General features: G+C 39.0%; 1 protein-coding gene across 2 annotated transcripts in view; it reads right to left on the bottom strand.

The window, feature by feature from the left end:
* Positions 1-6,613, bottom strand: part of LOC114321887 (putative late blight resistance protein homolog R1A-10) — a 47,841-nt gene extending 41,228 nt beyond the window's left edge. The window contains exons 1-2 of one of the 2 annotated variants that reach the window (XM_082893845.1): positions 3,890-6,613; positions 1,184-1,868 (exon numbers count right to left, since the gene is read on the bottom strand). In XM_082893845.1, coding sequence (XP_082749971.1) covers positions 4,147-6,498 — 2,352 coding nt within the window. In that variant the 5' untranslated portion in view covers positions 6,499-6,613 and the 3' untranslated portion in view covers positions 1,184-1,868; positions 3,890-4,146. Of the gene's footprint in view, positions 1-1,183; positions 1,869-3,889 lie in introns of those variants that run through there. The other variant, XM_082893844.1, reaches the window with a different exon arrangement.
* Positions 6,614-12,051: the final 5,438 nt, after the last annotated feature.

Genomic DNA, 12,051 nt, shown 5'->3' on the forward strand with positions numbered 1-12,051 from the left:
TAAAAAGCCTCGACAAAGTTCGGTGAAGATTCAAAATTAATAAATGGTTGATGTAGTGAATTATTTAAAACTAATAGATGATTGTTTTATCAGAAAAATAAAAAATAAAAAAAATAATTGATATGATGAGTTATTTGAAATTAATGGATGATTGTTTCTCAAATGTATGTATTGTGTATAGAATACAATTAATTATATTAGTTACATTTGTTTTGGCGAAAGAAACTTTTCAAAGTTAAAGTTGATTTGTTTTGGATATAACTTATAAATTTATTTTTTTTACTTATTATGAAAACACGTACAAAAAAGTATAGAGATGATGTGACCCAAATAAGCTAATAAGCTGACTTTTTTGGGTGCGCCCAAGAGAGGCCTAAATCTTACTTTTGGTAAACTATGTCACAAAAAAGATTGAATAGACTAGCAATTTTGTAACTAAAAATGCAAGAAACAATATTTTATTACAATTTGTTCAATTTTTATTTGGTACTTGAGTTTGGATTATTTTAGTCCTTTTTATTATAAATTTTGTTGTATATTTAAGTACATTTTATGTCCCAAAAAAAAAAAGGGTATGTAATTTTTTGATCACAAATTAGTATTATTATTTAAATATATGAAACGCCCCCTATGAAGAGCTTGTTTTGCGCTTAGCTTAAAAAATGTCAAAGCCCGCACCGGGCTAGAGACCCAGGGTCCTGTACATTGTGCACAGAAATTGAACTTGAATAGTCTGCCATGATGTCAACTATGTGAAACCTTTTGTGGGAGATCATAAAGACTTACATAAATTTTCTTGTGCTTCACTTTGTGTACATTTTGGAATTAATACTGTCTACTCTCTCAATAATCGAGATTAAGATAGTACAAAATATCTTTATAAGCTAAACTTCTGCAACTGAATTGTACATTCCTCAATGCCAATCTCAATAATAGTTGGTAAGAGGGATGGATAGATTACAAGCTTAAATTTTTTTAAACTGTTTATTATTGGGACATTATTTAATATTGTCTATATAGAGTTCCTTTCAAATAACCAATCTAAAATATATTAGATAGGCTATCTATTATCAATCAACTACTTAATAAAATTACATGTACAATTTTTCAAAGTAATTTTAATTTTTTCCAAAAAAAAAAAATATTTGTTTTCAAAACTCAACTGTTGAGTTTCTAGAACTTATTTTTTTCTTTTTTCTGAAATTGATACGTTTATTTGTATTTTTTATTGATACATTTTGCAGTGTCCCCAACATTATTTAAAAAAAAAAAAAAAGAAGAGAGAGAGAGAGGTATCTTTTTCAGCAGTTTTTGTAGCAACAATTTTATCCTAAAAACCAAAAAAGTTCATGAAAAAAGACTTGCAACCCAACCTATGTACAACAACAAAACAATTGAAAACACCAATTGAAAGAAAACTCTCTTTCTGTGGTACAAGGGAAATTGAACAAAACAACCAAAACGAACAAACAGAAACTGGGGTTTGATGTACATGATCTCAACAAGATCAACATTTAACAGAGCACCTAACACATGAATCAGTTTGCAATTGAGTCAATTAAGGAGCAATCTACAAATCTTTAATGATGCCCATGAAGGGATTGGTGTTGCTTCCATGTTCCATAATTAGAATTTAGAGCCACAACTACCCTAGAGTGAGTTTCCATGTTCACATTTTGAAGGTTCTTGTCCCTGAATGGTGAGATCCCTCATAATTTCCCAGAGCTGTGCTTCAATGCTGGTGCCAAAAATTTCAATATGTCTTCCAGAAATCTAAACTTCCAAGCATCTTGTTCATCACCAATTAAGCCACCAATTCCAGTTGCTTGGGATTGCCTTTAGCACTTCCACATTCATCATTAGCTCACCTGCAAGAGGAAAATTTCATTTGATTAAAACATAAGCATCAGGAATATAATGTCCTCATGAAAACGGGTTCTTGCATATCTTGGGCATAGTGGATGATCCATTTACAGCAGAAAAAAAAAATGGTCTGCTTCCGAATTATTATAGAAATGGTATCCTGCCTCTTTCTTTCTAGTGAAGCCAAATAATGGACGTGAAGAAAGTGGACCAGTCTGCAAGTGCTACTAGGGCTTTTAATATTGTCTTTCATCCATTGCCCAATCCCTCTGTCTCTGTCCCTCTCTTAGTCTTGAGGATTAACAAAGTGCACCAAAATATTCCTACTCTCAGGGAAATTTCTAAGGATATGAAGGGTGCCTACCACAGTGTGGTGGCACTGTGCATTCAGCATTATCAGTAATGTTTTTCTGGTGAATCTCAAGCAATTGGTTGAGATTCTATCCAGGGAAGCTAGCCAGATGAAAACGTTTAAGCTTTTGGGTAATGTTTCCCTTCCAGATCTAGTCAAATTTCCTATATCTTCAGTACCATCATTAAATTTCTGAATATGACTAGATAAGATACATGAAATTTCTCCAGGTTCCAATCTCCATCTTCAGTTAGATATTTTTCATTCAGGTTACAATGGGGACCAGGGACAATATGTATTAAAGGGCAATCACCACACCACCAATCACACCAAAAGAAGATGCGACTCCCATCGTCTATCACCCGTTTGTAACCATTATCCAAAATCTATTTGGTTTTTGTTATGCTCTTCCAAAAGTGAGAAGCTTTCTTGCATTTAGGCCAATTACAATTATTAGCTCTCTTAAGATATTTAACTTTGAGATCGCAAACCCAAGGTTTATTGGTATTTTTGAGGACATTCCAACCAAGCTTATTGCGAAAAGCCAAATTTTTTTTTTTTTTCTTTTTTGTTTTGCTTTGTTTTTTTCTGATGCCAATTCCAACTTTACTCTTGCATTTACATACTCTATCCCAGTTGACTAAGTGCACTTTTTTATTTTCCTTAGTATCTCCCAACATAAAACTTCTTTGTGCGCTTGAGTGCTAAAACGAGACATCTAGTATCTCAGTCCTTGTTCTTAGATACTGTGAGGCTTCTTTTACCGCTTGAGCGTGCACTCTTGTGCTTGAGCAAAGTGACAAGTGTTCTGTTTGTTACAACCACCTCTTAGACAAACCACTCCAGTGGTATTTCCTACGCTCGAGCGGTCTTCGTGACCCTATTTGTTTTAACCTGCCTCAGTTGTATAATTTAGGGTTCATCTCTTCCATATCAACAACTGGAGACCTAAGAACTACTGGGTATTCGTTTGAAGAGCTTTTGTGATCTTTCCGTTGATGATTTTGTGAGCTAGTTGCCTCACATGGATTGAATAGCATATATCAAGGGGCTTATTATGAATCTACCTTCATAGAGCGTTCATTGGTGGATTCAGAGGCTTTGAAAGTGTTCGAAACGGCTTATCGTCGTGGACTCGACATGGGTGTGGTGGATTCAACCCCGGACTAATCAATTTCAAGACGAAGATGTTGATGAAAGGGACACACAAGGAGTGAAAGTCAATTTTTGAGTGAGTGTTGGGTAATTGCTTGTATTCTTGTGTAATTTCATTATCTTCATAATGGATTGTTTTGTGGCTTTAAACAGTGATTTTTTATCACAATTGGAGGTGCTCCAATTGTGATTTTTTCACGTTAAAATCCTTTGTGTCCAATTTGTTGATTGCTTGGAGATAATCTATATCACTTTCATATAGGCTAGATGATTTGGATTATTGTCTAATTTGGAGATTGGTTTTCATTGATGTTTATTAGCTCGTAAATCATGAATCACATAACTTAAGGTTTCTCAGGTACTTATACAGAATAATAATAATAATAATAATAATAATAATAGTAACACGAGAAAAAAATTAAAAAAATAAAATAAAAGGAAAAAATATATATATATCAACAAACAGAAAATTAATTTATGTAAATAAAAATCATGATTTGATCAAGTTAATGCGCTTACTTCAACTAAAGCACATTATTGTTGGCCTCAATCATCTGCAGCCAATTGTTTCCAGTACTTTCTTGTTCTCCCTTAATTTCCTTGGCAGAATTGGCAAGAGAAGGGTGGCACCAATGTACCTCAATCATCTGGAGTGTGGGTATATTCCCCATTTCCGATGGGATCTTCTTGAGTCCATTACATTGAATTAACACTAGTCGCTGAAGCACGGGAAAGTGATTACTGGAAACTTCCAACTGATCAACTTGTACAAGCTTTCATTGTAAGAATTTGAGTCGAGGGAATTCCCCATCACTTGTTTCCCAACGTTTACCAATACAAGCTTTATATAATAATTTGAGACCCTCAAGGTTGGGTAGTGACTTGCCAAGTGTTGACACCTCATCCCACTTTAGATAGGTATTCTTCAAAGTTAGCTTTGTTAGATTAAGGGGTAGCTTAATTCTTCCCAGAACATGTGCGTCGCAGTTAAATAAGCCTTCATTCCACAACTTCAACTCTTGGAGGTGGTCTAGGAAGTGCAGATCAGGAAACATCAAGGATTTCTCATGTACCATACGTCCACAAAGTCCCAGCTTTTTCAGATTAGGAATCCTGACTGAGAATTCTTTTTGATAAAACACCCATGAGAGAGTTTGTAGATTATCCAACCAGGGAAGGTTATCCGACGAGGGAAAGTAAGGAAAAAGATAATTAATGATGTATTTCCCATTACCACTAACACAAAGGTGCCTCAGGTTTTCCATGGTCCAAACATCACATGGTAAAATAATAAAAGAATGTGATGTATGAATAATAAGTGTTTCTAAATAATAGAGATTGGATATGGAAGGTGGGAGGATGAATTGGTTTTCTCTTTTTCCAAGGATGTCAAGTGTTAAGTACCTCAAGAGAACTAACTGTTCTACCTCAATTGGGTATTTGAAAATCTGGACGAAACTTGTATCTAACACCTTAAGTAGCTTCAAACGTGGAGAAAGGAAATAAGGATACCATGATCCACCACATCCAGAGTTAAAGAACAATAAAGAGCGGATGTTTTGGCCAGAAGTGGTTGAAACCGAAATCCGCTGATAACCCAAAAACCGTTGGAGAAAAAACTCTTCCTCACCTTTCTTGATGCAAAATTCACGCAACAAATCATGGATGCCACATGCTTTGATTTCACCATCATACCCTCTTTTGGATGCTAATAAGAGACTTCTACCAATTAAATCCATCAAGTATTCTTTTGCCACATCCTCCAATCTTTTTTCACCTGTCTTTGTTATAAATCCCTCAGCAACCCATAACCAAATCAACTTCTCCACTCGAATTTGGTAGTCCTCTGGAAATGCTCCAAAATAGAGAATACACGGTTTCAAATGACCAGGTAAGTGATTGTAACTCAGTTCTAGTGTTTTCATCCATAGTTGTGGATTGGCAGCTAAATTTGAATTTAAGGTTTCTCCTACTTGCTTCCATTGGCCTTGGCTCTTCTCTTCATTTATAAAAATTCCAGCTACCAGAACAATTGCCAAAGGTAGTCCCTGACACTTGTTGGCTATTTGCTTTCCTGTCTCCATGAGCTCCGGGGGGCAATTTTCTCTTTTTCCAAACACCTTGTGTTGAAACAGATCCCAACTTTCATTATGGGTTAAAAATCGTAGGGAAAGAGGAGGGCTATTGGCTTTGGCCTGCAAAGCCACGTCTTCATGTCGACTAGTGAACATAATTCTACTTCCGTTGTTGTCATTTGGAAAACAATTTTTCAAATCAACCCAGGCCTTAGTATCCCATATATCATCCATCACAATGAAATATGTTTGATCCTTTAAGCTTTTGTACAACTTTTCACATAATTTCTCATCGCCCATTTGATCAATTCCATTCGTATGCTTCATAACACAACTTAAAAGGCGAATTAACAAATCCCTCCTTCGATACTCTTGGGAGACAGATGTCCAAGCACGAATATAGAAGTGGTACACGACAAGAGGATCATTATAGACTTTTCTAGCCAAAGTAGTCTTACCTTGTCCAGCCATCCCAACAATGGAAATAACCTGCAGCTGCTTTGGTCCTCCAGTAAGTTGCTCCTTTAAGCTCATTGCCTCGTCCTCAAATCCCACCATTATTTCTTCCTCCTCTACACCCCAAGTCTTTGCGTTTGTGTTCGTGTTTGATGAGTCTGAGTCTCCACTGCTGGAACAACTTCCAACTTGTAGTATGGCTTCCAAACCCATGTCATAAATTCCCATCATCTCAGTTTTGATGGCCTCAATCTCTTCTTTGACATGGTCAAGATATAATGAGATCTCCTCCATCCAAATATACTTCATCTCCTTCATCTTCTTCATGTTAATATCCTTTGTCTTGAAAATGTTAACTAGGAACGAGTCGATCGCATTTTCTGCCTCGTACGCCAAATCTCTAATTCGTGCCTCCAGATTTTTCACTTGTTCGTGCTCAAAAAACTTCACCTGCAAATCGTTCAGATTTGTTCTCAGCAATTGTAGATCCTCATAAAGGATTTGAATTTTATCCTTCTCTCCCAAAATCAAATCGATCTTGGAGCTCAGTAAGTCCTTCAAGTTCTTCGCTAGTAAATTGACTGCAATTTCAGCCATCTCTCTCTCTATATATATGGATGGATGGTGGAAAAGGGGACTTACAATTCTAGATCAAGCAATAGCTCTCTGTTCTGTTCCTCGATTTTTGTTTAGTTTAGAGTTGAAGCTTATGTCTACCTACTGGCCCAAAAAATAATAAAAATAATAAATAATAAATAAATAAATTGGTCATAAACCCCTCTCATCTTCTTTTTACTCTTAAAAGAACACACACCCCTCTCCCTCTCCCCCCCCCAAAAAAAAAAAAAACAATTTGCACTAGTAGTCCATATACTTTGATTCATGTATCATTTTGATTCCCGTAAATTTATTTAGCTCGATTTTAATCATGAATTTATGATTTTATTTCAATTTAGTCCAATTAATTACAACTCTTAATATTTTTTTATGAAAAATATGCATATAAGCGATGTGTCATATTTTTTAAAATAAAAGTATAAATTTACTAAATTCAATGAATTAATCTCAACTAAGTCAGTGATTATTTTTTGTCAAAAACACCAATGCCATTATTAATTTGACCAAATTGACACAATATAAAATTAATGATCAAGATTAAGTCAATTGAAAGTGGAGAGATCAAAATGACACAAGAGACAAAATGTAGCGACCACTGATATAATTGGCCTAATATTAAATCTAATGTCTTGACATACTCTTTCTCCATATGCTGGACAGCACAATCACAAAATTCGCAATCCCAAATCTCCAATTAAGCATATTTATTCTTCTACTTTTAGCTTTCGAAGATCCAATCAACACTTAACCTTTTGCTGCACACCTTAGAGATAAAGCGCTACGATTGTGTATCTCTCCATATCCCCTCTCTACATCTCAAAATAGCTGAATTACACCATTGACAAAGAGCATTCAGTTTGAACAAAATCAAATATTATAACAAAAAGAAAAAATTCATCTTGTACGGGGAGGAAATATTCGTCGCTTTTCGTACTCCTCGCGTCCAAGCTCGACGCTGCTCCGAACAACGTCGTTCAACCTGAGAACAAAGCGACGATGGGCTGCCTGACGGGTGTGATGCCGGAAAACCCCTCCGACGACTAAGTTAGCACCCTTAGAGAGAAAAAGAGAAAGATAAAACAAAAAAGAGATAGAGCTTTGGGTAGCCAGAAATTCAAACCTGTTATATGGAGGCGTCGCTTAGTCTATATAACCTCTAGGCTACTCTACTCGTCATTTCCTAGACGCGTGGCTATACTACCCTCTCTATTCTTTACACGTGCACCCGTCAATACTGCCAAACAACATTGGCCAAACTGCCAAACAGTATTGACACACACTATTGGCGGGTTTCTCTTCTTGCACTCCAGTTGGACCACCTAGCGATTTCCACCGAGCTAGGCATAGCACGGTTAGTTCCAACCTCAATTCTAGCTAACCTTTAGGGTCAAGCTCAATAACTAGCTCAGTTTGCCCAACTTCGTTCGTTCTCGCTGACCTTGCTCAGCCATGGACCATCGTTTCACCTAACTCGGCTTAGCCCGGTCCAACTTCCAAACTTTAGGCTAACTCAGCCGCATGATCTAGAACCTTTGCCAAGCTGCCCTTGGCTATGCCAACTCAATCATGTAATCCAACAGCAAGGCCCAAGTCACAACTAGCTCGGCCCGTTTGCTTGATGTAAACTCCTCTCTCAATTGCCCCTTAATTCTGTCCGCATTCGCGTGATCGGAATTACATTACTAGTCCGGGCTAGACTCTTTGCTCGATGGTTCGCTTTGCTCGGTCGTTGGCCTTAAATCCCTTTTGTTGTAACATGAATGGGATTACTCAACTTTGGCTCAATTTAGAAACTTCCAAGTTGGCCAGCAAAGTCAACTCGACAATTTTCTTCTTAGCGAGCAAAATCAGCTTGGCAAGGAATTCCAAAGTTGTTAAGCAAGGTCAGCTCGACAACTTGCTTCTTGGCAAGCAAAATCAACTCGGCAAGGAAGTCCAAAGTGGGCGAGCAAGGTTAGCTCGGCAACTTGTTTATTGGCGAGCAAAATCAGCTCGACAAGGAACTTTAAGGTCGGCAAGCAAGGTCAGCTCGGAGACTTGCTTCTTGGGGAGCAAAATCAGCTCGACAAGGAACTTCAAAGTTGGTGAGCAAAGTCAGCTTGACAACTTACTTCTCGGCGAGCAAAATCAGCTTGCAAGGAACTTCAAGATCAGCGAGTAAGGTCAGCTCGACGATTTGTTTCTTGGCAAGCAATATCAGCTCGGCAAGAAACTCCAAGGTCGGCAAGCAAGGTCAGCTCCGCAACTTACTTCTTGGCAAGCAAAATCAGCTTAGCAAGGACCTTCAAAGTTGGCGAGCAATGTTAGCTTGGATACTTGTTTCTCGAGGAACAAAATCAGCTCGACAAGGAACTTCAAGACTGGCGAGCAACGTCAGCTCCGCAACTCGCTTCTTGGCGAGTAAAATCAGCTCAACAATGAACTCCAAAGTTAGCGAGCAACGTCAGCTCGCCCACTTGCTTCTTAGGGAGCAAAATCAGCTCGACAAGGAACTTTAAGGTTGGCAAGAAAGGTCAGCTCCACAACTTGCTTCTGGACAAGCAAAATCAGTTCGACAAGGAACTCCAAAGTTGGCGAGCAACGTCAGCTCAGCCATTTGCTTCTCGGCGAGCAAAATTAGCTCAGCAAGAAACTTCAAGGTCCACGAGCAAGGTCAACTCCGTAATTTGCTTCTTGGCGAACAAAATCAACTAGGCAAGGAACTCCAAAGTTGGCGAGCAATGCCAGCTCAACCATTTGCTTCTCAGCAAGCAAAATCAATTCGGCAAGGAACTTCAAGGTTGGCGAGCAAGGTCAGCTCTGCAATTTGTTTCTTGGCAAGCAAAATTAGCTAGGCAAAGAACTCCAAGGTCAGCTCCGCAACTTGCTTTTTGGTGAGAAAAATCAGCTCGACAAGGAACTCCAAGGTTGGCGAGTAAGGTCAACTCGACCACTTGCTTCTTACCGAGCAAAATCATCTCAGTAATGAATTCTGAAGTTGATCAAAACTGTCAACAACCCTTTTGCTGAGCAAAGTCCGCCCGGTAAGGAATTCCAAAGTTGATCAAAACCATCAACAAACCTCTTGCCGAGCAAGATCCACTTCGCCAAGGAATCCCAAAGTTGATAAAATCCATCAACCAAACGTCTTGCTGAGCAAGATCCACTCCGACAAAGAAACTCAAAGTTGATAAAATCCATTAACCAAACCTCTTGCCAAGTAAGGATCTGTTTTGGCAAGGAATTCCAAAGTTGATAAAATCCATCAACCAAACCTCTTGCTGAGCAAGATCTGCTCTGGCCAGAAATCCCAAAGTTGATAAAATCCATCAACCAACCTCTCGCCGAGTAAGATCTACTCCGGCTAGGAATTTTGATCTTTCTATCAAAATGATCGTTAATTGCCCCTTGGACCACACTAAATCTGCTTGGTGGGATGAAAATACAATACTTCTCAAAAAATGATCTACTTGTTTCATTACGTCAATAGTAGAAAGGATTACAAAAGTAAAACTAAGAACAAAACTTCATATTGGTAGTATTCGGCATTCTGAAAATAGATCGGCCATTTATATTTTGAGAGTTTTATGCCCCTTTTCCTCGGCCTTCTTACTGACATCTTCCAAAACTGAACTCCCCAGATCTCTTCCATATTTGTTTGCACGGCCATTCTCTACGCTTCCCACCGGCTAGTGTGCTCCTCCAATACATCCCTCAGGTCTTTCGAACGGTTAGAGCTTGAATATCCCAACGTCATCATCGGACGTATGAGGTAGTAACTGCTGTCTTACGTACGAGATGTCGTCGCCGGCATAATGTAGTCTTTAGCTCTGAAGCTTCTTGTGACGAAGAGTGAAGGGGTGCAACGTCTATTCTAACTGCCGAAACAATGAGAGTGGGCATGCTCACTGTGATTCCCTACTCCAGCGACGCCCTTTCCCTTTATCTAGTGTTTCATAGCCTCCATCTCCATCGCTATCTTCTTGATAATGGTATCTTGGTCTCTCAGCTTGTCTTCTAGTTGCTGAGTCTGTGAGTCTCATCGTCAGCGACGCTCTTCTAGGTTGACAGAATTTGTCTTGCGCATCTCTGGAAAGTCCTCGCGCGTAGGTCTCTAAATCAGCCATTGTCGGAATGGCGGGCAGGCCATCTCTACGCCGAATGGACTCTGGCGTAATGCTATTGTAACAGCGCCCGCGTGGGCCTCGTGCTACAGTTCGGACTCGATTTGTAGTCACGGTTCTTAATCTGAACCAAAGAGTCCAAATCTGGCAAATCGTTTTGAGAAATAGATTTTTGAAAAAGTAGTGCCAAACATGGACTGCTTTGCCAGATACAGAGTCGCCACCTAAATATTTTAAAATGGGGAAATTTAGGAAACCCTGACTCGGTGCCGAAGGCCACATGTCCGTCATCACCGGAGTTGTCTCGGCTCGGGAGCTTGGGTACGATCGGGGAAGGTCAGCTATGAGCACCCCCTTTCGCCCGGTCCGAAGACCGGCCTCTACTAACCGTGATATCCGTTTTTGAAAACTTTATGTGTTCTTAAACCAATTGTTAGCCTAGAATTACTATGTTATGCGCGCAGCAAACAAGTATAGACCAAATCGCCCAAATTGGAACAAAACATTTCATGTTTTGTTTTGAAAATGGTTTGCTATTCGCAAGTAGGCTAAAATGCGGATTTTGCCACCCTCAAGTGGGCTTTTAGAAAAGATGATTTTGCCACTATCTAGTGGGCTTAAAACTCACAGTTTTAATGCATTATTCCAATTTAGGTAATTCAACCTCCATCCACAGGCATTCAAGCAGTTATATCACATAAGCAGCTAGCCTCATGGTAATCATACTGTCATGGCAACACTCACACGCATGCGATATGCTAAAGCATAAAAGCTTACCTAGTACTCCGAGCCAAAACAGTAAACTAGTTAGCAAAAATGTGCGTGTCCTAGTTCATGTTAAATTGCCTAATGCAACACATGCAAAATGCGATCTAGGCAGGCTCGGCTAGCCCTAAACATGGCATATGAAATACGATCAACTATCACATAGTCAATTTTTGAATTGAAGTACGAATGCAGTTAGCGTGATGTACCGAGCCCGGTGCATGTTAACAGATGCATGAATGCACGCGTGCAGATCATAAGGTATGCTAATTTCAAAATGCCCTAATCTACCATCATAAGCTGGTAAATAAAAGGGAAGAAAGAAATGGGGATTGGAAGACATACACGCACTCACCCACACTTATTACATGTTTATCCTCACTCAGAGGGTTCGAATTAATATTACAGTCCCAAAATAATGAACAAATAAAATTATTACAAAAAAAAAATCCTAATTAATTAAAAAGAGGAAACAAAAGAATAAAGAGGGTGGCCACAGCCTCTGCCTCGGGGCGCGCAGATGATGCATGCTCGAATCCGTCCTGCCCGGAAAACCCGTGCTACACTCTTGTCGCCTCTGTTTGTACTGTCTTGTCTTTCTGAAAATTTCCAAAGTGCTGGAACAAGCTCTCTGCATCCTGCAGAGCACCACCGGCCAGACAGA

The sequence above is a fragment of the Camellia sinensis genome, chromosome 11, assembly GCF_055761805.1.
Source record: "Camellia sinensis isolate YWXY chromosome 11, ASM5576180v1, whole genome shotgun sequence".
NCBI classification, from domain to species: domain Eukaryota; kingdom Viridiplantae; phylum Streptophyta; class Magnoliopsida; order Ericales; family Theaceae; genus Camellia; species Camellia sinensis.